The 25,621-nt window shown below is 51.9% G+C and overlaps 1 protein-coding gene across 2 annotated transcripts in view; it reads right to left on the bottom strand.

Moving 5' to 3' along the window:
* The window catches only part of ZNF423 (zinc finger protein 423), a 399,039-nt gene that overhangs the window by 184,908 nt on the left and 188,510 nt on the right, over positions 1 to 25,621 (bottom strand). For both annotated transcript variants that reach the window (XM_058674445.1, XM_058674443.1), the window contains exon 3: positions 17,497 to 17,697. In XM_058674445.1, coding sequence (XP_058530428.1) covers positions 17,497 to 17,593 — 97 coding nt within the window. In that variant the 5' untranslated portion in view covers positions 17,594 to 17,697. The remainder of the gene's footprint in view (positions 1 to 17,496; positions 17,698 to 25,621) is intronic.

Here is a 25,621-nt window from a genome sequence, read left to right as displayed (position 1 = left end):
GCTGTGTCAGCCACATCGTGAATGTACCTCCCGTAGAAGTACTTACTCCCACAGCCACATTCCCACTATGTGTCAGTTTCTTGGATAAATGTCGGCTGCTCGGTTAGGATGCCTGCTTCACTTACCATTTGTCCCTAACTTCATACGATGCCTGGGACGTAGCAGGTGCTCAATAAATATTTGTTGAACGAACAAACAGACTAATAACCACATGAATGAATGACACAATAACATAACAGCTGATGACCACTCCTGTTACGTGTCCAATCTTGAGTAAAATCAAAGGACAGCTCAAGGAGCTCCGAGGAAACACCCATTCCCTTGGAAACTTCAGAGAGCGCCCTCAGTCAACAGAGTATCTGAGGGTGTGGGTGAAAGAACAGAGAGGAACTTCAGAACAGGCCAGAACTTCCTGTGTCTTCTTGGAGACTGGGAATGAGCTGCCCCCAGCAGGTGCACCCCACAGATGTGATTCTTCCCTGAAGTGCAGGTTATAAGGGACAGAGACCCCTTAGTGCCCACCTTGCTACCTTCTCTCACATACACTGGCTACAGTGGTGGCATTCTTGCTAAGTTTTATTTGCTTGTTTAAAAGGCAGAGAGCGAGAGACAGATTTTTCTATCCATCCACTGGTTTATGCTCCAAATCGCTGCAATGCTCGGGGACTAGACCAGCCCAAAGCCAAGAGTTCCATCTAGCTCTCCTGTGTGTGTGGCAGGAAAGTGAGTATGTGGTCCATCATCTGCTGATTTCCCAGGTGGATTAACAGGGAGCTGGAATCGTGAGTAGCTAGGACTCTGATATGGGATCTGGATATGCCAAACCATAGTTTAACCCACTGTGCCAGGATCCTACCCCAGGTAATGGTATTAAGGTGATGGTATAAGGTCTTTAAGGGCAAATGAGAATGGTGCCTTGTAAAAGAGGCCTGAGGGCCATAGGAGCTCCTTTTTGTCCTTCTGGCACAGGAGGACACACCCATGTATAAATCCACACCCTCATCCAGCAACAAACCTGCCAGAACCTCCATCTCCCATTGCTTACAAAGGAGCCAGGCCAAGGCATTTTGTCACAGTAGCCAGAGGGGATACACGGCCACTGCACCCAGCGAGGCTGCCACTGACCTGACGTCTAGTGGGCAACCCCAAGGGCATGGAATGCCCCATACAGGGAAGGACAGTCCCTCAGAAGGAAGAATTATACCTACGCAAATGGGAAATCTAGCAACAGATCTGTCCACCGATAACAAAAAAGTCAACAATCTCCTGGCTTGCACACAACTACTGGAGGGCAGGGAGCCCAAAGTACAACAAACAATAACCTACAGTCTCCAGGAGTGAGGTGCCTGGCATGGCCTGGAGAGAACCCCACCACAGCTCCCCAGCTCCTCCAGCCTCCACCATTTACTTCTCATTCCCAAGTGCTGCACCACTACCAGGGACCAGCAGCAACCAGGTCCTCTGCGGGGACTTATAAGAAATGCAGAATTTGGGCTTGGTTCTAATCCCGGCAGCCCCGCTTCCCATCCAGCTCCCTGCTTGTGGCCTGGGAAAGCAGTCAAGGACGGCCGAAAGCTTTGGGACCCTGCACCCTTGTGGAAGACCTGGAAGAAGCTCCTGGCTCCTAGCTTTGGATTGGCTCGGCTCCACTTGAGGGCACTTGGGGAGTGAATCATCGGACAGAAGATCTTCCTCTCTGTCTCTCCTCCTCTCTGTATATCTGACTTTCCAATAAAAATAAATAAATCTTTAAAAAAAAAAAAAAGAAAGAAAGAAATGCAGAATTTGGACCTGTGTTTCCACAAGGGCCTAAGAGACCCATGCCTACCTGATAAATTTTCCAGACCAGCCTCCTCACTTTACACTCAAAAATCACCAAGAGCTGAGGCAGCCAGGGAGGTTCCTCCTGCCCCAGCCCTGCATCCCCGGCAGCACATGGACATCAGTAGGTACCACTGCCTGGCAGTGGCTCCAAGATGACCCAGCCATGTCCCAGACTCAAGTCCAGGCTCAACACGGAAGAATGGAACCAGGACTCAAACTCTGCTTCAGGCCTTCTCTGCCAGCTGGAGAGGTGGTGGTGACGTCCATTAACACCCCCTGGAACTCTGAGACGGAAGTAGCCAGCGCTTTGGACACCCCAGAAAGCCCTGGAGGAACAGTTGTGGCTTGGGGTGGGATGGGACGGGACAGGGCAACATGGAACAGGGTTGATGAGACAAGAATAGAAGGAGACAGGGTGGGAAGGGACACAAGGAAGTTTACTCGAAGGCTGAACCCAACTAGACCCCTTCCCTACGCCAACCAAGAAAAATACGCTCCTGCATGGAGACGCGCATGGAGACCTAATGCAGCCTAATCAGCAGGACACTCGCTACTGAAAATCTGGTGTCCACACGGCACCTGGTAATGGACAGGAAGCACTAGCAGGAAGGACAGCCCCGGGTGGGCAACCCCTCGAGGTATATTATCAAATGAAAAACCATAAGCTGCAGAATGGCAGATCCAAGATGGTGTCGTTTATTTTTTTAATCAAAAATCAATAAATACAGCATCGTTTCTATGGATACACATGCACTATATTTCATCGACTGGAGGACGCCCTAGATGAGGAAAAAAAAAAAAAAAAGAAAGCTGCTGTTTTGTTGGTTTTTTATGGACCACCGAGAAAGGAAAAGCATAAATACTCTACTACTGCAAGTAAGACAAGCCACTGACGGCAAGATACATCTCTGTTTCAGAGCTGTTAGACGTGCCTTGGGGTCCAGCACACAGGTTTGGTACACAACTACAGTAGAAGCTCCTGGAGCACACAGGTCACATGGCAATGGCAATGACCCTGCAGCAGAAGACTGGGAGAAGTCTTCTCCCTTATCTTGGAAGTGCCAACAGACAGAACACATTGTGCAGTGCTGTGCTACTTCATAACATCAAAAACTTTTTAGGCCTTTGTTTACTGGTTTGTTCTTCCAAAAGACAAAGGGGCAGAGAGGCGGAGAGAGAAGGAGACAGAGAGATCTGTCACTAATTCTCCTCAAATAGCCACAACAGCCAGGACTGGGTCAAGCAGGAGCCAGAAGCCAGGGGCTTAATCGTGGTCTCCCCGCATGGGTTGCAGGGCCCCAAGTATTTGGACCATTACCCATTGCCCCAACCCAGGTGCCTATGAGCATCCTGCTCAGGAGACTAGATCAGAGGTGAAGCAGCTGGGACTTGACCCAGTGTTCTGCCATGGGGTGTGCATGCTGTAAGCAGCAGCCTAATCTGTGATGCTACTACAATGCTATAGCTGTATTATTATTATTTTTTTATGAATAATGATTAGACACCTCCTGGTGCCTCACTCAGAGCTGAAGCAATGCTGAGGCTACTGGACAATGTGGGAGTCACAGGGCATTTGGGGACTTTCCACGGAAATCACCCAGGGAGGGGCCGAAAGAGGAGATGATGAGCAGGTGAAATGTTACAAAGAAGTGCCTCCCAAGGCCGGGGGAGGAGACTCTCGCTCAAAGAAAAAAGCCCATGCATGATATATCACAGATGACCGTAAGGGGGCTCCTTGGGGTGCCCCAGGCTGTCTCCTTACAGTCCCTTCCATAGACCCTGGCCGCTGTCTGCAGCAATAGAATGAGAGCCAGGAGGCCAGCCAGGGCGCTTTGCTCACTGGTCCCAGGCTGGATGGACTCTGGCCTGCAGCAGCTGCGCCCATGCCCTGGCCCTTGTACAAGAAGAAAAACAGCTGTGGTGCTCCAAGAACAGGTACCGGAGTCGGACGCTCGGGATGCAGAGACCACATAATGAACAAAGGGACTCCACAGCTGCGTCCCCGGCCTGTCCACCGTCCATGCGGCCATGTCCCTGGGCTGTCCACCATCCATGCTGCTACGTCCCTGGCCTGTCCACATTGCTGCAGTCCTCAGGGAGCTGCCACCAACGTTGGCAGCAGCTAAGCAGAAACACTGCTCACCAGAAAGATTACAGTTCTGTGTCTCCGCTGACATAAAGAACCAAGTTTTGACAGCTTAGGTCTGACTACAAACGGTGACACCTGCCAGGAGCCGGGCCTGCATCTGACAAGTGGCTCCTCTGCGCCCCTCATGGGTGGCCTTTGGCACATGACTCAAACAGCCAGTGACCAGCCTGTCCCAGGAAGAGCAACAGGCTGGATTCCCACAGCCCACAACAATCAGACAAGGTCCCACGCTACAGGAGAGATAGAATGTCTCCCACTGTCCCAGGCAAACTGCACAGGCCACCTCTCTGCTGTCCGTGTGGGCATGCGCTCTCGGCAGGACCTGGGAGTCCCAGGGAGCAGTAGGAATGACTGAGGGACTCCTGCAGCCCACCCCTCTGCCTCTGTCTACCACACTCTGTGTCCTTGCAGGCACACCTCTTACAGGCAGTCCTTGCTACAGCAGCCCCCCTGGGCATGGCCAACACTCCTCCCCTGCTAGCTCGGTCTCCCACCTGCCATGCATTGGTGCTTGGTGTTCCCAGGAGTCTGTGTGCTCCGGTGGAAGGCGGGGCACAGATGCCCAGCCGTGTTCCTCCATCGCTCTTACATCCCAGGCTGCCCATCAGCATCTTCCTCCTTACTTGCCTCCCATGTCGGGATGAGGACAGGGCTCACATGGCAGGAAATGAAGGGGCCACAGTAAGGAGGACCCCCAAGCACTGCAGGAGCAGCAGGTACAGAAAGAGAAGGCTGGAAGGGGAAGAAGGCGCAAGAATGCCTGATCCTCTCTGCACCTGAGTGAGTGGCAAATGGAACCCCTAGCTCTTCCTCAGGCCACATCCAACAAATCACTCAAGAAATACTTCCGAAGCACCTAGTGTGTGCCAGGGCCACTGCTGGGCCAAACAGACCAATCCTGAGAAATACACAGTAGGCCCATTGTTCTTGAGAGGGCTACCTTCCAGGAGCAAAGACAACTAGAAAAGCAAATCGGAGGGTACTCTCAGCTGTCAGCAACCGCAGTGGGAGCGGAGGAGGGACTCTCAGCAAGGGAAAAGGAGAAAGACCTCATCAAACAGGACTATTTCGCAAAGTGGCGCTGAGCACAGCTCCGAACAGCAGCTAAGGAGTCGTCCCCAGGACAACGGGCCAGCCCTCCAGGTGAGGGAAAAGATGATGCAAAGAGCCTGGGGTCAGAAACAAGCTAGCCCCATCAAAGGAGGAGCCTAGCTGGCAACTGACGGGCCAGAGCAGCGTGGTGGCGTGAGAGGGACAGCAAGGTCTACACTGCCAGCGGCTAAGAAAGAGGCCAGGAGATGCCGACCACCTCACCTCCCCTGCCAACACATACCCCTATCCCTACCCTTGCAACACCGTGGTCACTGTCTTTGCAACACTCAGCCTTGGTCTCCCCACATGGCCCCCTCAGCCATGATGTCAGCTCCAGAGGCAGCCAAACCGTAGCCCATCAACTCCCAAATAAAGCTGCTGGACAGTGAAGTGTCTTACAGCCCCCCACCCCCATACGTTTTCTCCCTGAGCTGGCACAGAGACCGTTTCGCTGCTTTGCCAAAACACTGCACTAAGAGTTGAGCTGCATTTGAGACCCGTGCCAGGGTTACGCTGCAGAGTTCCTCACTCTTTTCCTGCTCACGTGCCCACCTCCGATCCTTCTGCCTCAGACCCCCTGGGTCTGATGCACACGGAGCTCTCCTGCAGAGGTGGAATCGCCATTGCCATGGCCGTGGCGGGTGGACCCCCTGCTGGCCGCACTCCGTGAACCACTAGGCCCACTCAGTGGGAGATTAATGTGGCTGCTTTCTCATTTTGCTCGTGGATGTTCTTTATTTTTCCTGTGTTAGGGTGTCATTTTAGGGATGCCAGTCACGGACTCCTGGGGCTTTGGAGAAACAGATAAAACTGATCAGCAACAATGTCTCCACCTCTCCCCACGGCAAGCCCCACAGCCCAACAACTCCTGCCACCACCAGCTACTTCCGTCCTCTCCAGCCTCCAAAGACCGGTCCCTCGTAGCATCAAGACGGAGAGGACTCCACACCCCTACCCCCTGCCCTGGCACACAGCTTTGGTCTCAGCATGTCCCGTGTAACCTCTGTGCTATAACATGCTATCAGCACAGGCAATGGAGAACGCGTCCAACCATGAACCCATGCTGTCACCATGGGCGCAGCCAAGCATCCCGGATCAGGTGTTGCTCTAAGAACTAGCACAGGTGACAGGGAAAGAGGAGGCCTCGCAGTCATGCTGGGAAGTTAGAGCTACTTGGTGGCCAGTGTCCGGAAACAAAATCCTAAGCCGCTTCAGTCACACGCGGCAAAGCAGCAACTCCCGTAACCAGAAAACAGGGCAGGACTAGCTCCAGACACAGCTGAATCCAGGGACTGTGGTAAAGGTTCCAGCACCCAGTCTGCCTGTGTAAACTGGCCCTGATGGACAGATGCTAACGTGTGACTCAGGCCAGGCCAAATGTGCTGAACCCAGAAGAACTGCACGCTGCTTAGCAGAAGCACCCTAAAGAAGGAAGAAGCGGCAGGCACAAGGCTGTGCCTGGGAGGCAACAGGTGTGACCCAGGTGCTCACTCTGCCTTGCAAAGAAGCAAATGAATCAATATTTTAGAAAATCAAAACAATCAATATTTTAGAAAATCAAATCAAGGTCCAGACCAAGGCCGTTCTACAACACCGACTGCCTGCAGGCCACCCAGTGCATACAAGTCCTGTTACAGCAGTCTGAGCCAACCAAGAGTTTCCTGGTCCCACAGCCCTTAACCTACAACCCGAGACGGAACAAATCTAAAGAAAAAGCACAGAGGCCAGCATCGTGGCACAGTGAGCTGAAGGGCCTCCTGCCCGGCTGGTAGCCATATTCCAGTCACTCCACTCCAGACCCGCATGTGCAAGAGCCAGAGGGAGTGTTCCAGGCACCTGGCTTCAGCCTGGTTTCAGCCTGGTCCAAGCCCCGCCACGCTTTGAAAATGCAGTCATTTCAGTGTGAACCAGCAGACCAAACATCTGTCTTTTTTTTCCTGTGACTCTCACAACCTCTTGTCACTTTGCCTTTCAAATAAACAAAATGAAATTTTGTGATTCCCAGTTCCAACGAAACTGTATCACATAATACAATGTAATCAATGAATTAAAAAAAATGAAGATAAAGAAGAAATCTAAGAGCATGTTCCAAAAAATTTTATCAAAAAAAAAAAAAAATGGAGTTAAAAGATGTTTATTTTTTTGTCCCAGAAATCTTAAATACATGTATAGCTGGGGTTTTTTTCTTAACACCTGTTTTCCATCCACTTTTTCAAAAATCCTTCGATGTACATATTTTAAAGTGTTTTCACACCCCAGAAAGTTTATGTTAATTCCATTTCCCACGAACATTCTGAAGTTCACTTGCTCTCAAAACTAGAGCATGCTTTACTGTGAATTTATTCACAGAATAAATTTTCAAAGCACCTATTAAGTACTAGGAGTCATTCAAGCACTAGGACTGGACTACTGAATAGAATAAACAAGCTCTGTCCTTATAAAGCTTACTTTTTAAAAAGAATAATTTGGGGCCCAGCACAATAGCCTAGGGATTAAAATCCTCGCCTTGCATCCACCGGGATATACCTGGTTCATATCCTGGCTGCTTCACTTCCCTTCTAGCTCCCTGTTTGTGGCCTGGGAAAGCAGTGGAGGACGGCTCAAAGCCTTGGGACCCTGCATCCACGTGGGAGACCCAGAAGAGGCTCCTGGCTCCTGGCTTCAGATCAGCTCAGCTCTGGCTGTTGCAGCCACCTGGGGAATGAACCAGCAGATGGAAAACCTCTCTCTCTTTTTCTCTATAAATTTGACTTTCCAATAAAAGTAAACAAATCTTTACAAATAAATAAATAAAAATTTAAAAAAGAATTACTTATTTTAAAGAGAGACACAAAGAGAGGGATAGACACAGAAATCTTCAATCTGCTGGTTCGTTACCTAAATGACCCCAATGGACAGGGCTGGGCCAGGTCAAAGGCAAGAGCCATGAGCTCCATCCAGGTCTCCACTGGGTACCTGGGGCCCAAGGACTTGGGCCATCATCAGTTGCCTTCCCATGTGCGGGACGTTAGATCAGATGTGGAGCAGAGGGGGTGTAAATCAGCACTCCAATACAGGATGCAGGCAACCTACACCACCACAACCCCAGCCCAAGGGTCCCGTCCCTTAGTATCATCCGATTTCAATTTGACTTTGAGGAGGACACACACAGTCAGCCCTGGCAAAGCTCTAACGAAGGACACTCACAGAACAACACTGTTGGCCCCAACAGCCCCAGAACCAGGCTAAGAGTTCCTGCATGAAGCTTCTCTCACCCTCGCCTGCAGACAGGTCTCCAAGGCACTGAGAACCTCAGTGGGGTGGACAAGCGAGACCAGGGACTCGGGAAACACCAGCTCCTCACAGCCGGCAGGATCGGCAGCCCTGGGGCCTGTCTCAGGACCTGCTCACAGGCCAACGCAGGTGACAAGCAGAGATGAACTGGACAATGAGTAGAGCTGACCGGGACTGAAGAGCTGTCACTCTGACAAGAAGTTGCAGGTGGCTCAGTGACACTGAGGTTTCAGAGCTGGACCCCTGTACGCAGAGGTGGGTAGGCAGGGAGGAGGGCTATTGTTGAGATGCCTGCAGAATAAAGAAAACCTCCATGAGAGAATGATTCAGGAGTGCAGAGTGCATCAGCCTTCTGCCTGATGATGGATGTTGTGGCACATTGATGACACCAGGCCTGCAGAGGTACAGCAGAGCCTGCAGACCTCACAGGCACCTCCCAACACCATGGGGATAGTCCCAGAGGACATGTGCCCTCTGGAAGCTTCCAAGCTGAATGCAGAACACACCAGGGGTACACCTGCCACCAGCAGGGCCAGCATGGGGTTCATCTTGAGACCCCTGTCAGGAAGCTATGGCTGCTACTAGGAAAGGCACAAGACAGCAGGCTCCAGCCCAAGAGGCCTGGCCCAGTGCACCCCACTCCCCCAGAGCCGCATCCAGAGGCTGCCCAGGGGACACATGCTGCACAAACACCACTCCCAGCTCCACTCAGGCCCATCCTTGAACACAAAGATCCACAGAGGCTAAGGTGGCAAAAATCTGAGGGGGCACTGGGTCAGCAAGAAGCAGGCAATGCCCTCCACCAAGGAGAGTCCTAAGAAGTCCCCAGATACACAGAGCTAGAGTGTGGACAGCCCCGAGTCCCATCCACTCCAGGCTTAGGTCTGTGATCTGACTTGGGGGGGGATGGGTGTCTGGGGGAGACAGGGGCCCCAGCAAACTGCAGATTTTCCAGAAGGTTAAGGAAGTTCACACCCCTCCTTATCACCACCAGGAACCTGGGCACAGTGGCAACCCCGCCTCAGAACCACTGCCCTTGGCACCCATCGCAGCCTGCCAGCTTCCCGGGTGCCTTCCAACATGGAACACAGAGGGCAGAGAGTGGGCAGTTCCAGACAGGGTGTCATACTCAGCCACCAGCCAGGCACACTCCAACAGGCCAGCTGCACACCAACACCATCCACTGCAGGTGAATGCCAGACTCCCGGCTCAGACTGTGCCCTACAGAAACCCTCCAGTGAAAGCACGGGCTGGCTCTTCCATCTGCAAACATCCCCTTTTGCCCACACATTAACTGAAGACCAACTACACGCGCACACAGTGCACAGAACTGCTCTTCTGGCTTCTTCACTGTGGCCTGTCCACCACTGCCACACCTGCAGGAACAACAGTAAGGGACGTTTGTTGAGCATTACGGGCTCTGGCCATGGCCACACCCAAGCCTTGGGATGGAGAGAACACAAGCCCAGGCTTCGACACGGAAGGAACATGCCCTTACCAGCAGAAGGGACAGGCAAACTTTTCTGCCTCTGCGATTCGGGTAGGTTAAAAATGGTATTTCCCTGTGGTTTCCAAGTACAGTTCTCTTATTATAAACAGGATTCTGAATCCTTTTAAATGTTTGAGATCCCACTAGTATTTCTTTTTATGAATTCATTTCTATCCTTTGCACTTGGGAGATATTCAAAATATCTAACCAGCAGGGTAGCACTAACCAATCAGAAAAAGCCCTGGCCTTGGGCAGGGCCCGGCATCCCAAGCCTCGGCCCAGTCTTTGCCCCATTTTTCTGTTGATTTATTGGCTATTTTCATAGTGTTTATAGGAGCTCCTTACACATTAAGGAAATTATCTGTTGCCTGTGCTATACATCTCTGGCTTGATTTATTACAGCTTTTGCAATGCAGAAATGTTTTATTTGTACGCAGTTCAATGTCTCACTCTTGTTTTATGGCTTTGGGCTTAGGGTTATATTTAGAAGGGTCTTCCTCACTCTGATCCTATTAATAATGTTCTTTAAAATCCTGTCTATGTTTTCTTTTGGTGTTTTCTTTTTTCTATTTAGACTTCTGATCCATTTGGGGAGTTTTTTTTTTTCCTTCTTTTTTTGGCTTTACGAGCCAGAAAGGAATCCAACTTCCCCTTTTCAGGAGAGCTACTCCTTCCTCCCAACCCCAACCACCGAGCGACCCAGCTGCCCCCACTGTTGTGCAATGACATCTTTCTCAAATGCTACAGCTCCAGGTGTCTTTGGGTCCCTGTCTGAACTATTTTCCATGGCCCTGGCTTCTGCAACATTACTTAGACCCCTCCGACCCCAGGACCACCTGCATCTGGCTTCATTCCTGCCCTGTATCATTTCTGGAACCCTCTCACTTGCCCCTGCCTGCTACCTTGTCTTGGGAATTTAGATGTTGCTTACCCATTTCTACACAAATTCCACCGATACGGGCCCTGGCTGCCATTAAGTTAATGGACTCAATCAGGAAAGACCAATACATCTGTGATATTGAATCTTCGCACCCAGGAGTAAGGTCTGCCCTGACACATATTTAAGTCTGCAGTAGTTGATCTTGCCCTCACTGTACATTTGAGGGTCTCTCACTGAATTTGTTCCCTGCTCTCTACACATTCTGCAGCTAATATCAGCAGGACCACTTCTTGTTCTGTGTTTTCTAACCGGACATAAAAGAAAGCTCTGGACATTAGGAAGTGAGTGGGGGAGGACAGCATTCATTGTGCTCAAACCCCCAAGCCTCTTGTACAGTGCCATGGCAGCTGATATAAAGTAGTCGTGCCCCCTCTCTAAGGCAGAAGGAACTGGCATCCTGCACCTGTGTGTTTGGTACCAAGGCTCCCCATGCCTGGCCCTGGCCCTGCTCTGCACTGCCCAAATGGAGTCGGCATGAGGGGAACCCGACGCCAATGCAGCAGGCAGTGCTGCCCCTTCCCTCCCCACCCCCACACCACGCTGCTGGAGTAAGAAAGAGGCCTGAGCAGTCACACAAAGGCAAACTAAAGCCAGCCGGCAGAAAGGAACAAGGCTGGCAAAGGTGCCAGTCTTCACGCGGCCCCAGCCCTGTAATTGGGACCCACAGGTCACTCTGGCCACAGCTGAACAAACCAGGGTGTAATTAACTTTCCACTCGGCTTTTCAAAGAGCAGCATTCCACCTGCGCCAGAAGAGGAGGGTCTGCCTGTTAGAGGGGGCTGAGGCGTCGCTCCCCCTCCCACTCCTCAGGAGGGGGTCGCAGAGGGAAGAGAGGCCAAATTAACCCACAGGGAGCTTTTCTCTTCTTTTTGGCTGTTGCTATTTGAACAGCCTCCTGCCCCCTTATTTTAAGTTGAGCATCCTCAGGGAAGCTAGTCAGACTTCCATCCAGCCCTCACTTGGACGCTGGGTAACTGGGCAGGCCTCTCCATCTCGGAGCCTCTGCTCCCCACTGGGTACAATGGGAATGTGTGGTACATGGTGCCTCCCTGCTGGTTACTGCCACCTTCGAAGACTGGGCAACCACACTCAGTAAGCATGTAGTCAGCATCCCAAATGTGCCCGGTGCAGGGCTAGACACACAGGGAACAAAAGGCTTTCATCCCCACCAAGCCTAACGGTACAGGAAACAAATGATAAACAGGTTAGGGACCAGGACAGGAGCAGGCATTTGGCCTACTAAGATGTCCAGGGCCCTGTCACAGTGCCTGGGCTCCATGCCCACCTGCAGCTCCCTATCACCTTGACGGTAGACCTAGATTGAGTTCCTGGATCCTGGTTTTGGCCTGGCCCAGCTCCAACTGTTGTGGGCATGTAGGGCACAAACCAGAGGATAAGAGTTCTCTCTGATTCACTCTCTCCCTTTTTCTCTCTGCCTTTAAACATTTTTTTAAATAATTACAGTATTAAGTACAGATACCAGAGCACGCCATGGAACCTGTGGGAGTAGGGGCTGTATGGTCATGTTTCAGATGGAGTCCCAGGTGCTAGCCATGCAGCAGGCACTGGACATACAGAGGGTGTTGAGATAACAACCCACCCTGCCATGTAGAGGAGGAAATGCCTACTTACATCACTGGCCCAGCCCCAGCTGACACCCCCTGGAAGACAGTGGGCCCTGGGCTTATACCCAGGAAGGAGCCCGACCCAGGCCAGCCACCAGGGAGAAGTAACTAAAAGGGATTAAAAAAAAAACAACCCTCCGCTCCAAACAAGTGTTGAGGGCACGCAGAGTGACTACCTGAACGTCAGTGCCAGATCCCTCCCTCTCTGTGCCAGGCTCTGACAGCAAGAGAAGCCAAGTCACGCCAGCCAGTCGCTGCACGTGGAGGCCAGGGACCTCGGAATGCCACAGGTGCACCAGCCTGGCAGGTCCCAGGACTGTCACAGTACAGACACATTAGAGCTTGTGACTTGGACAGTCAGGTTTCAACACTGCCCTGGGGCAGACACAATACCCCCAAGTCCTCATGCCATGGGGCAAAGCAACGCTAAGTGGGGCTCACAGAGAATCCTGGAAAGGCAGTTAGGAAATGCAGAAGGTGACAACACTTCCCCAATGCATGCACACCAAAGATTCATGGGTACACTCATTAAGAAACTGCGAGAAGCCCCTGCAGAAAGCAAACCTCTTGCTCCTGTGTCTCCATTGCCCAGGCTGTCCCCAGGACCTCCTGGAGGACAACACAACACACCCTCTGCAGCCAGCAATAGAGCCCGGCTTGGTCAACACTGCACAGTGATGGAGTGACTGGAGGCTGTGGCGCTTGCACTGAGGGGACCATGCGGCCTCAGCAATGCCGACAGAACTCACTTGCCCTGGCCACTGCCTGCCATGAACCCACAAATGGTGTTTCCAGCACGAACAAGCAAACCCCCACACACCGAAGCCACTTGTACCCGCACAGCAGCAAAACTCTGCAGTGCCAACAGCCGATGCAGGTATCAGTCCAGGTGCCAGCTGCTCTACTTTCAGTCCAGCTGCCTGCTGATGTGCCTGGGAAAGCAGCACAGGATAATCTCAGTCCCTGGGATCCTGCACCCACATGGGAGACCCAGACAAAGCCCCTGGCTCCTGGCTTCAGATTGGGTCAGCTCTGACCATTGTGGCCACTCAGGGAGTGAATAAGCCTCTCTTTCTCTGACATTGCCTTTCAAATATGAGAGAGAGAGAGAGAGAGAGAGAGAGAGAGAGAGAGAACGGGACTCCCACAGCCATGTGGAACACTGTTCTGAAAATGTGAAGTGACCCACACAAGAATGCAGTGTAGGGCAGGCTGTGTCAGGAACCGGAGCATGTCCGTAGTCATTGTCCTGTGGGCAGAGCTGGAGAGAAGCAAAGAATTTAGCAGCTGTTGGCAGCGTGGGAACCAATCACATGGAGTGGAGGAGGTTTTTTACTTGTTTCATTTTATGGTACAAAGATGCAACACTTAACACCTTGTGGGTAAGGCTGGCTTCTCCTCACACATAGGTAGAAAGAGAGAGGTTGGAGCATGAGCAGCACTTGATTGAGCCATCTGTATTCTACATGGACCACTCAAGGCCCAGGCCTGCCCCGGAGCTGAGGGGCCATGGGCAAGGTACTGATCCAGCCTCTACCAGGCTGTGTCACATCCTTCACTCCCCTCTGGTGAGAACCTGGCATGAGGGCAGCGATGCCACCCTGCAACATCTCTCGGTGGCTGTGCTGAATGGTCCATGTGGATCTCAAGTAGACTGACAACACCATCCTGGAAAAGCTCCTACTGATGTTCACGTGAGCTCCAAACTTTCGAACTTATTTGAAAGACAGTTACAGAAAGGAAATGAAAAACAGATAGATGAGAGAGAGAGAGATCTTCCACCCACTAGTTCATTCTCTAGATAGTCCCAAGAGCCAGGGGTGGGCTAGGCAGAAGCCAGGAGCCTGGAGCCCAAGCCAGGTACACAAGCATGTAGCCATCATCTGCTGCCCTTCCAGGCACATCAACAGGAGCTAGAACAGAAACAGAGCAGCAGAGACTCAAACCAGGGCTCTGGTACACAAATGCCAATATCACAAGCAGTGGCCTAACCTACTATGCCATAACCCCAGCCACTTCCAAACTTCTAGGACAGAAATCATTTCTCCAACAATATTTGATGTTTAAAGGCCTGGCATGACAGCCCAGTGGCTAAATCCTAGCCTTGCATGCACCAAGATCCCATATGGGCACCAGTTTGTGTCCTGACTATTCCACTTCCTATCCAGGTTCCTGTTTGTAGCCTGGGAAAGCAGTGGATGATGGCCCAAAGCCTTGGGGCCCTGCACCCATGTGGGAGACCTAGAAGAGGCTCCTGGCTTCTGGCTTCAGATCAGCTCAGCTCCAGCTATTATGGCCACTTGGGGAGTGAGCCAGCAGATGGAAGATCATTTTTTCTGTATCTCCTTCTCTTTGTAAATCTACCTTTTCAATAAAAATAAATCCTAATGAAAAAAAAAAAACAATGAATATGACAGAACTTTGAAGGTGAGCAGCTCTGACTGAACCCAACCTCAAAACCCTGGCAGACTGGGTCCCATCAGCCACCATGCAGTGGAAGGTGCGCAGGTACACTGGGCCAGGAGTGGCACACATTCCCCAGCAGCTAATCTCGCCACTAGCAAGCCTAAGAACCTCAATCCTGGAAGAAATGTCTTGTCGCACATCTCATGCACAGCATGATGAGGGTCCTGCCAGACCGGATGCTGCTCTCATGAGGTAGCAAAGGCAGTGACTTTATCCAGGTACCATCAGGCAAAGTGGCTTCTCCTCTGCTTTCCAGGAATTTGCAACGCCCTTCCGATGCTCCAGGGCTCAGGGATATTCCTGGCTCCCGTATCTGTCCCCATGGAGGTCGTTAGTGGGGTCCTATTAGGAACAAGACTATCCGTAGATACCCCCAGCATCAAAAAGGTCAGCAGGGGACCCTGCCAAAGGAGCTGCCATGGATTTGTACCATGGTCGAAGACAGACAGGAGAAAGTCGGCCCTGGGAGGAGACGCAAAGGCTCCACACCCCACTAGTTTCTGGCTTGGACTCTTGCACACAGCCCTGAACCTCATGTCTCCCCTTCTCCCCTAAAAACATAGGTGTCCTCATCCATGGGGCTGAGACAGGAACCCCCAAACCGCAGAAACCCAAGCCTGCACTGCCCAATAGCGATAGTGACTATTGACAGGCAGTAGAGTCATCCACACTTGGAAAAAAAAGAGGTTAGCTTTGAGCCAGATCAACTAACTACCCATTTTTTTTGAAAAGCATGATTTGCATGTCTCACACTTTAAGAACCCACCTCAGCTCTTGGTTAAATCAAGGAGTACACTGGCATCTACTGTTTTCTGACGCAAGTCACCAGCCTGGGGTCCTAAAGAGGTCCTAGCTGGTCCACCAAAGAGGCATGGTATGTCCCTGTGTATCTTTTCATCTTAAATTGCCTGGGGGAAATAAGGGGAACAGAGAAGCTCACCCCACTAGCCCCTTCCAATTCTAACGCTAGGACAGTGGGTGAACAATTATCTCAAATGCCAGGGGACTACAGCTGGATTTCTGAGCAACTGGGAAAGGCTCCTTGGGTCCTTTATTTATTTATTTTTTTAAACTTACTGATTTTTTTTTCAAAAGATATAGATATAAAACAGAGAAACCGGGCCCAGTGGCGTGGCCTAGCGGCTAAAGTCCTCGCCTTGAACGCCCCGGGATCCCATACTGGCGCCGGTTCTAATCCCGGCAGCTCCACTTCCCATCCAGCTCCCTGCTTGTGGCCTGGGAAAGCAGTTGAGGACGAAGAGGTTCCTGGTTCCAGGCTTCAGATCGGCACAGCACCGGCCGTTGCGCTCACTTGGGGAGTGAATCATCGGTCGGAAGATCTTCCTCTCTGTCTCTCCTCCTCTCTGTATATCTGACTTTGTAATAAAAAAATAAATAAATAAAAAAAACAGAGAAACCTCCTGTTCACTGGTCCATTCCGCAAACACCTGCCAATAGCCAGGGCTGGGCCAGGTCAAGGCCAGGAACTGGGAACTCCATTCATGCCTCTCATGTGGTTACAGGGACCCAAGCACTTAAGCCATTACTTGCTGCCTCTCCGCGTGCACACTGACAGGAAGCTGGAATTGGAAACAGAGCCATGAACTGAACCAGAGTCATGAACTGTTCCAGCATGGGAGGCAGATATCGCACATTGGTTCTTAACCACTGCATCAAGCCCAGGTCCCAAAATGACCACTGGCTTTTGGATCCATTGATCCTCAGTTGAAAACAGATTCACTCTATCCAAGACCCGGGACTGGACAAGACTAAAGGGTAAAACACAGCAGTTCTCCTCAAAACATTGGACTTCGATTAAGGAGCAGGGAAAGCGAGTCTTGAGTCCCACCCCCCTACCCCTATTGATGCCACAGCCCAACAGCGGACCAAAATCCCCTTCCAAAGACTGGCCTGAGGCTTCTGGCTGCTCCCAGCAGGCCGCAACCAAAGGGCTTCACGTATAATCACAAGGAAAGAAACTGTCTTTGGCTGGCTTTCCCTCACAGTGCCCCTGTGAGTCCATGTACGTACACACACACACACACACACCACACAGTTCTAAGCTGCTCCTCTAAAACCAGGCAGGACTACAGTCAGGTCTAGAGAAAGAGCTCCCAGCCACCTTCCTCCTCCTCCCCAGAAAATTGGGAGGCCATGCACACAGGTGATACCCGGTCCTTTTCTGCACAGCACAGCCTGCCCTGAGCCTTGAAAATCCTCCCCATCCATGGCCAACCCAGCCCCAGAGCTCACTCCTTCACGCAGCTTTCCACACTTAAGCTGCTTAACTGTGCACTAACAACCTCTTAATTGCTGGGTTTCCCCAAGATCTTCCAGAAATCTGGGGTGTAAACCCCTCTGCTTAGGGCCCATTGTATCGCGGAGGACAGTTTGGTAGGAGTGGGCAGGCAGAGGGGCAGGGTGCCTCCCGCTACTTCCTGCCTGCCAGAAAGCTGTTGCTTTTATTTTTAATTGTATTTAAAAGGCAGATACAGGGTACCCAAGACGCCACAATAAAATGACATTAACTGTAAAATTACATTATTAATTCTTTAATCTCACTTGAGGCTTCAAGCTGTTGCTATGTCCAATTATCCGTGTAACCACCTGTCAGAATCCCGGTGCTACTTAGCATTACCTCCAGGACAGTGGTGGGCCCGGTGGTCGGTCAGGTCTGCCAGAGACTCGAAGTCCTGCTGACAGTGATCGCAGGTGTAAATTGACTCATCCTCCATGTCTTCATCGTCCTCATTTCTCTCCTCTTGACTCGTCACGCTGTTCCTGTCTTCCAGCACACGGCTGATTTTCCGATCACACTCCGGCTCTCCTTCTAGGCCTCCTGCCAACAGGAAGAATACAGTCCATGTCAGCTGATGGGGTCTGGGGAAAGGGTTTTTACAGAATCGCCCAGCATTTATTAAGATACATTTAATTACTCTACCTCCCGGGGTCCATTATTCTTGACACTTCTCGGTACATTAATATATGGGGGCTTTTTGTAGCATGTGGTGCCATAATTCTCAACTACCGTCTTTCATTTGTGCTGCAAATCTTCTGGGAAGATTTTTTGTCATCTCCCCCTCTTTGCCTGGAGGCTGGCGGTGGTGACCCAGCAGCACCAAACAAGCACAAGAGCATGTGTCGCCTAAAAGCCCAGTTCCACGACCACGCCCCCAGTCGACTGCTGGGTACACCAAAACTTGGAGTTCTCCCCAAACCTGTGTTGTTGACAGCCAGGGGAATCTGTTAGCTAAGTTCACCTTCTACCTAACAAGCCTCCCAGAGCAGGGAAAAGTGACTTGGTTCTTAGCCAAGATGCCCTGAACCTGGAGTAAAAGACTTAGCCCATCATGAGTGGCTGTAGGGAAGGGCCAGAGCCATGGTGCAGTGGGCTAAGCCTTGACTTGTAGCGCCAGCATCCCATATGGGTTCCAGTTCGAGTCCTGGCTGCTCCACTTCCAATCCAGCTCCCTGCTGATGGTTTGGGAGAGCAGCTGAGGCTAACCCACATGTACCATTGGAGGAAGCACCTGGTTCTTGGCTTTAGACCAGACTAGCTCTGGCCACTGCAGATATCCACGGAGGTGTACCAGCGGATAGAAAATCTTTCTATCTCTCTCTCTTATTCTTTGTAACTTTGCCTTTCAAATAAAAACAAATCGATTTTTTAAAAAAAGAGGTGTAGATAGCCAGATCTCCAGCTTAAAAACTAGTGGGACCCATCACCTGGGACCTGCTATAGTGAGGGATGATTCGGTCTGTTTCTTTATAATAGGACACCTACTCTGAACTGAGTACTGTGCAAGCAAGTGGCTACTCCGCAGGGGACAACAATGCCATCACTAGAGTGCCGTGTTTACACAGCATGCTGTGATGTTTCCACGTCACACGAAGCACACGCAGCACCATTTCACTGCCCTGCAGGTGAAGGGGAGCTCCAAAGAGCAAGTGGCCCGACCCCTGCAGGCCGGGACAGCTTGGCTATTCCAACTACACAGATAAGGCAGGGGTGGGATCATACCCAATACCCTGTAGATGCTGTGTGCGGCATCTTGACTTCTCTACTAGTCCACCTGCTGCAGGTCTGTGGGAAATGGGGCAGAGCTTCAATCTCAGAGATCAATGGGGCACAGCAAGAATTTGTAAAACAGAGTGCAAAAAAAAAAAAGGCGTGACAAATATAATACAGAGAATATATCAGTAATCCCAATAAATGTCAGTGGATTCAACTTGCTGGAAGAAACACAGAGACCCCTGGCATTGAAAAATCCAATTGCATGCCATCTCTTCCCTGCCTTCCCCAACCCTGTCATGCTACTCAGATCTGCCAGTCCAGAAACCAGCAGCACTAATATCAAAATGACCTCTACTAGGCGTTAACGTATTTAGGCAAACATATGCATGTGAAAGTGTGTGTGTGCACACGTGTGTGCATGTACATACACAGGAGCAGGAAACACTACAGTTATAGAACAGGCTTAGCTCCCAACCTTTCAACCCCTGAGGGCTGGCCACCAAAGCAAGACAGACGCAAAGCTAAAGACGTTCAATGCGAGATGGAAACCACAGCCCTATAAATATTTCCATTTAGGAGCAGATAATGTCACGAGGGCTCTGTCTCTCCCGTCTGCACAGTGCGTGCACTGCCAGGCACCCGACATCCAGAACCGGGGCACACAAATCAGCCTATTGGAGAGCCAGCTGCTGCCTGCCGAGGCGGGCAACGTGGCAAGACACGCCACGGAGGCAGTAAAAAAAATCAATGTTTCCATTTATGGCCCATCAAAATATCTCTCTCCTTACCAATTAAGGGATGCACAATTTGGGGGTTCTTTTATTATCAGGACATGCCAACTCCTGGCAATACAGAAATCCCATTAAAGAGCCGAACAGCATATTTATCTTGGGGAAATCTGATCTGCTGTGGCAGCAATGGCCTGAAATAAGAGAGCTAAGCAATGAGAAATATCATCGAGAGCCTTCAACAGTGTAAGTCATCACACAACCACGGCTATGCCGGCAAGCGTCCGCCCAGAAATTCCTGGTTTGCAGTTCCTTCTCTTAATGAGAAAAATGCTCTGTAAAGAAGAGGAATCCCAGCTTTATCCACTCCGAACACTTTCCCGACAGCAAGTTAACATCCAGCCCCACGCTCCACTTTACTTTACTTAACACACGCTACTTTACTTAACACACGATTTCACAGACACATTTAAATTATCCCCTTGTTATTTTTTTTTTTTTGCCATATTTACTTGGCAGCACTTCCCACAATAGCCCATCTATTCCACAACTGAATCCACAAACATTACAATGTATTTGATCTCCTTAAATCTGGTACATCCTGTTGACGCGCGAGCAGATAAATCAGAATGTCAACTCTCGGGTTTTCATAAGGCCAAAAAACCCATAAAGTCATCCAAGAGGATAAATCTGTGGTAAGAAACTGTCACCTCCCCTGCGCCTGGCTACTAATGGAAAGGCGGGGCAGCTGTACACAAAGGGGCAGGAGGGGCCCCAGCTCTGATGGACAGAGGGATCTTAAAAGTGGGCCAGCCTGACCCTGGGGAAGGTGGAGTTACAGAAGGAAAACTCTAGGGACGGGAAATCCCGGCACACACAGACCCAAAGGCCACCCTGCGGACTCCAGAACAGGAAGGAAAGAGAATAAATGGGTTCCTTTCCCTTGTGCGGATGACAACACCGAGGCTCCATGGGGTCATCCAGAGCCAGACAGGGTTGAATCCAGGTGAATCCAGCACCCTCCCAGGGTCTGTGAGCACCCAGCTTGGATGACAGACCCCCACCACCTGGGGAGCACTCTGGGGTTTCCCTTTCCCCAGGCCCAGCCAAGCCACTGGGGACCAAAGGTTTGGGCTTTCTCTGTTCTTTCTTTTTTTTTTTTTTAAAGATTTATTTATGTTATTACAAAGTCAGATATACAGAGAGGAGGAGAGACAGAGAGGAAGATCTTCCGTTCGATGATTCACTCCCCAAGTGAGCCGCAACGGGCCGGTGCTGTGCCGATCCGAAGCCGGGAACCAGGAACCTCTTCCGGGTCTCCCACGTGGGTGCAGGGTCCCAATGCATTGGGCCGTCCTCAACTGCTTTCCCAGGTCACAAGCAGGGAGCTGAATGGGAAGTGGAGCTGCCGGGACTAGAACCGGTGCCCATATGGGATCCTGGGGCGTTCAAGGTGAGGACTTAAGCCGCTAGGCCACGCCTCCGGGCCCTTTCTCTGTTCTTTCAAACCAGCTCCGTATAGTCAGAGTGGCCCTGCCTCCCACCCCACAGACCTTGCCAGTCCCTGTCCTGAGACCAGATATCTCTTGAGACAGTGTACATGGGAGCATCTGGCTTTGCCCAGGTCTCTGCCTCCTGGATTTAAACTAGCATTGACTGGTTGACCCCTGCAGTTGCAGAGGGGCCCGAGAAGCAAAGGCCATGGCTAGGCAGGCAGTCAGCTCATCAGCTTTCTACTGGCGGGAGGGAAGCAAGCGCTCCCAGAGAAGAGGCCTGTCCCCCAGCTTCTCCCCAGTTCTCTCAGGGTCTGTCTGCAGCAGCTTGAAACATCACCCAGGGGAGGCTCAGCTCAACACCAATGCCCTGCGCAGGGGGCAGGAAGCAGACTGTCACCATCCAGGAGCCAGCCTGACCTCCCAGCCGGCCCTGCACACCAACAATGAGGCTGTTCCCAAAAGTGCCTACACCCGCCCTCACCCCAGCATCCACCCGCCAAGAACAGCTGGCACTGGTTGAGCATTTACTGTGTGCCCCGCACCATCCAAGCACAGTCAGGGACATGGTCCTCTCTTAGCTGTCACCATCATATCCACATTTTACAGGTGAAGAAACCGAGGCTTGGGGAGGTACGGCCGTACAGGGAGATGCAAGGCCGAGTTCCAAGCCCAGTGACACCTGACTCTAACGTGCAGCTATGCGATCTCCCCATGACACATTAGATTTGGTGACCAGATCAGCCAGAGTTGGGGGCCTGTCATAGGGTCTTCTCTGTCACGGCACCTAAGGGTCAGCCAGGCTCTGCTGACTGCCCCGGTCCTGCAGAGGCTGCACAGTCACACAAGGCCTCCCGTCGATCCAAGGGGCTCCTCCCAAAGCCTTCACATTCCAGGCCCCGCCTGGAAGATGCCCCCTAACTCTGCACCCACCTAACAAGGACTGCCTCATCTCCCTTCTCGGCACTCTCCCTGGCAGCCAGCAGTGCTAACAGCCCCCTCCCCTTGTTCTCTCTCTCTCTCTCTCTCTCACACACACTCTCTCTAACGTTTACTTATTTGAAAGCCAGAGTGGGAGGGCTTGGGGCAGGGCGAAAGGAGAGAGACCATCCATCCTCTGGTTCACGGCCCCAAATGGCTGTAATGACAATGCTGGGACAGACTGAAGCCAAGACCTTCTTCTGGGTCTCCCACATGGACCCAAGCATCTGAGCCATCTTCTGTTGCTTTCCCAGGCCCATCAGCAGGCAGCCAGATTGCAGTGGAGCAGCCAGACTGGAACCACAGCCCATACAGGATGCCAGCACTGCAGGCTTGCCCCCTGCTTTGCAGAAGAGGACACATAGCAAGGTCATGAACAAACACAAGGCACAACCCAGGAAGGGCAACGCTACCCTGGAACCTGGGTCTCCCGACTGCAGACCCCCACTGCCATGCAATACCCAAGACAGCAGGAGGGAAAGGCTCAGTGGGGAACAACGATGGAATTCGCTAGAAAGGGAGATGCCCCAGAGGGCCCGGGTGCCTGATCACCATTTTCCATTGCTTTCCATTGGTCAAGGCTGTTGCAGAGGCCACTGTCCTGGGAAGAGGACACTTGCCTCTCAGTGCGACTTTGCAAAGCTCAGCCATCAGAGCTGTCCAGAAGACCAGGCAGGCTCACCCCAATGCTCCAATGGGACCCCCTCCAGCCCCTGACCCCCGGCCAGTACACAGCTCAGAAGGAAGCCGCCCTAGGAGGGTGCACTTTCTCTCTCCTGGGAGGTATGTGGATTCAGCTGTCAGTGGGGGACCCTGGGCACTCAAGAACCTCCTCCCAGCAAGAATTGGGGGCCCTGCTTTGAGGGCCTCAGGGCTGAGCATCTGCAGAGGAGTCTCAGCCTCTACACTGCCTGGATGGGAGGCCAAGAGGCGCAAGACAGTGCAGCGCCAACAATCACACGCACCCACCTCTTCTGCCCTTCATTCGCTCCTCAAATATTTACTGAGCGTCTACCATGTGCCAGGCACAACATACACATACTGGCCGCAGCTTAAGGGCTACTCCCCAGGCCTGTGTTTATCTTGGTGACCTCAAAGCCCACATGAAGCCTGGCACAGAAAAGACACTTAATAAACATGGGGTGGAGAAGCGAACACACAGGTGGGTAAATGAAAACGTAGCGAGAACAAGCAGTATGAGTGGGCCAGTCAGGAACCCTGTCCCCCAGCCTGGACCACCCTGAGCCTCAGTGCCTCCTTGTACAGGCCAGGCCCAAGCTGACCGTGCAGACTGCATGGCCGGCACGGGAGAAGTGGGCACACCTGACGCGTCAGAGTGGTGGGTGCAGCAGCAGCTATTGTGTGGGGTTTTAAGGAGCTGAGAGGAGGCCAAGGGCAGTAGGAAGCAGGAGAACGCAGGGGAGAGGCGTGGCCAGCAGATTGACAACCAGAGGCCCTGGGAAGAAAGAAGTCCTATTTCTCCCAGCCACGTTTGGGTGAGCGACCACACGGTCAGCCTTCGCAGAAAGCAGAATTCTCAGCGGGCCCAGGGTGGACCAGGAAGCCCAACTGCACAGAGAGCCTGGGGATGCTAGATCAGGCGTCCGGCAGGGCTGTGGAGACCCAGTTGTTGAAATAAAGATGGCCATTAAAAAACACACACGACACGTGTTTGGGAAGGCCACAGTTGGGAAGATCGCGTGAGCAAAGAAAGGCCGACTCAGAGCCGGCTCTCTGAGTTCATGTGCTGCTTTTTTTTTTTTTTTTTTTGATTTATTTATTTATTTTATTACAAAGTCAGATATACAGAGAGAGGAGGAGAGACAGAGAGGAAGATCTTCCGTCCGATGATTCACTCCCCAAGTGACCTCAACAGCCGGTACTGCACCGATCTGAAGCCGGGAACCAGGAACCTCCTCCGGGTCTCCCACGCGGGTGCAGGGTCCCAAGGCTCTGGGCCGTCCTCAACTGCTCTCTCAGGCCACAAACAGGGAGCTGGATGGGAAGTGGAGCTACCGGGATCAGAACCGGCGCCCATTTGGGATCCCGGGGCTTTCAAGGCGAGGACTTTAGCCGCTAGGCCACGCCGCCGGGCCCCATGTGCTGCTTTTTATACCTGGGCCCCTCGACAAGGAAGTCACTCACCCTTGTTGAAATTCATTTTGCTACTCACATTGAGTTCCTGGAACCTGCCTGCAGCCTGGACCAGCCCTGATTATGGCAAGCATTTAGCATTTGAAGAATGAACTAGAGAGGAAAAAATCTCTAATAGTAAATTTAAAAAATTTTTTAGAAATTATTTTAATGAGGTCATACTAACAAAGCCTGTTAGCTGGCTCACAGTAAAACCTGGGACACTGTCAGCTTAACTTCAAACCAGCAGCCTGGTGATGAAAAGGTGGCATACACAGAAGCAGGTGCGCCCAAGGGTCCCCCATGAGGACAGAGAAGGAAGAAGGGTGCACATGCCCTGTTTTTGAAAGATGGCAAAATTTCCAGACACCTCGGCCCTCACTCACACTCAGCCCCAGGTCCCAAGTCCAGGCTCCACCGCTTTTCTCTGTGCCACTCTGACTTACAAGGCCCCATCTCCAGGCAGGAGGGTGGTCTCTGCTCTGGATACCCCTGGGCAGGGCCTCCTGCAGGCCTGGGGAGCAGGAGCAGGTGTAAGACAACTTACAAGCCCACCTTGCCCACGCTCGCCCCCTGTAGGCAGCAAAGGGAAAAACAGCCCAGGGAAGGCTGTCTCCCAGGGATTTGTCCTGCAGCCACCTTGTTCTAAATAGAGACGATCCCAGCAGTCTGAGCGCCTCTCACAAACATCTTCCCAAGGATGCAGGGTCAAGGCCGGACTTGTCTTCTAACAGCTCCACGGGTAGAGACAGAGCGGCTCCTAGCAACTGCTCTGGGCAGGTGGAGGGGCCCTACCCGCCCAGGGGTCGGGGAGCCTACACACCCAGTGATGGTGACAGCTCCAGGCAGCCAGTGTCTCTTCAGGCTTGAAATAGTCACAGTTCAGGTGGCAGCGTAACACTTTGTGCTCAGCAGCAGGGCTGCAGGCAAACATTTAAAGCATTATCCACTCACTTACTGCCAAATTCAGTTCCTTGATGAAGAAGGGGCTCCAGAGTGGCCAGCTAAAAGGTGCTCCAGCCTCATGTGCAGCAGGGCTATGTCACCAGGGTAGATCAGAGATGCTACAACTGACCTAGGCTGAATCCCGGGAGCCTCTCTGGGATGTTCTGTCCTGACTGGCCATAGGACCCAGGATCAGGAGAACAACCCTCTCCACAGGTCCCTGGCATGAACAGAATCTTCCAGAGACAGCAATTCTACAACCTGTCACCCAAATGGACAGCATGTCTCTGGGGCCAGACCTTCTAATGCATTCATAGTCTTCATCTAGTGTCTGGGCTCCCATTACACCTGCTTCAGATGGCAAAACCGAGGCTCTGAGGGTGTGGAACTGCCTTCTCCATCACCCAGATAATGAATGAGCCAAAATTCACCTCTCCGGGTGAATTCTGAGTATTCCAGGCTAGGAGG

The sequence above is a fragment of the Ochotona princeps genome, chromosome 16 (assembly GCF_030435755.1).
Source record: "Ochotona princeps isolate mOchPri1 chromosome 16, mOchPri1.hap1, whole genome shotgun sequence".
Classification (NCBI taxonomy): domain Eukaryota; kingdom Metazoa; phylum Chordata; class Mammalia; order Lagomorpha; family Ochotonidae; genus Ochotona; species Ochotona princeps.
Note: the sequence above shows the minus strand (reverse complement) of the source record. Positions and strands in the feature narration are given on the sequence as shown.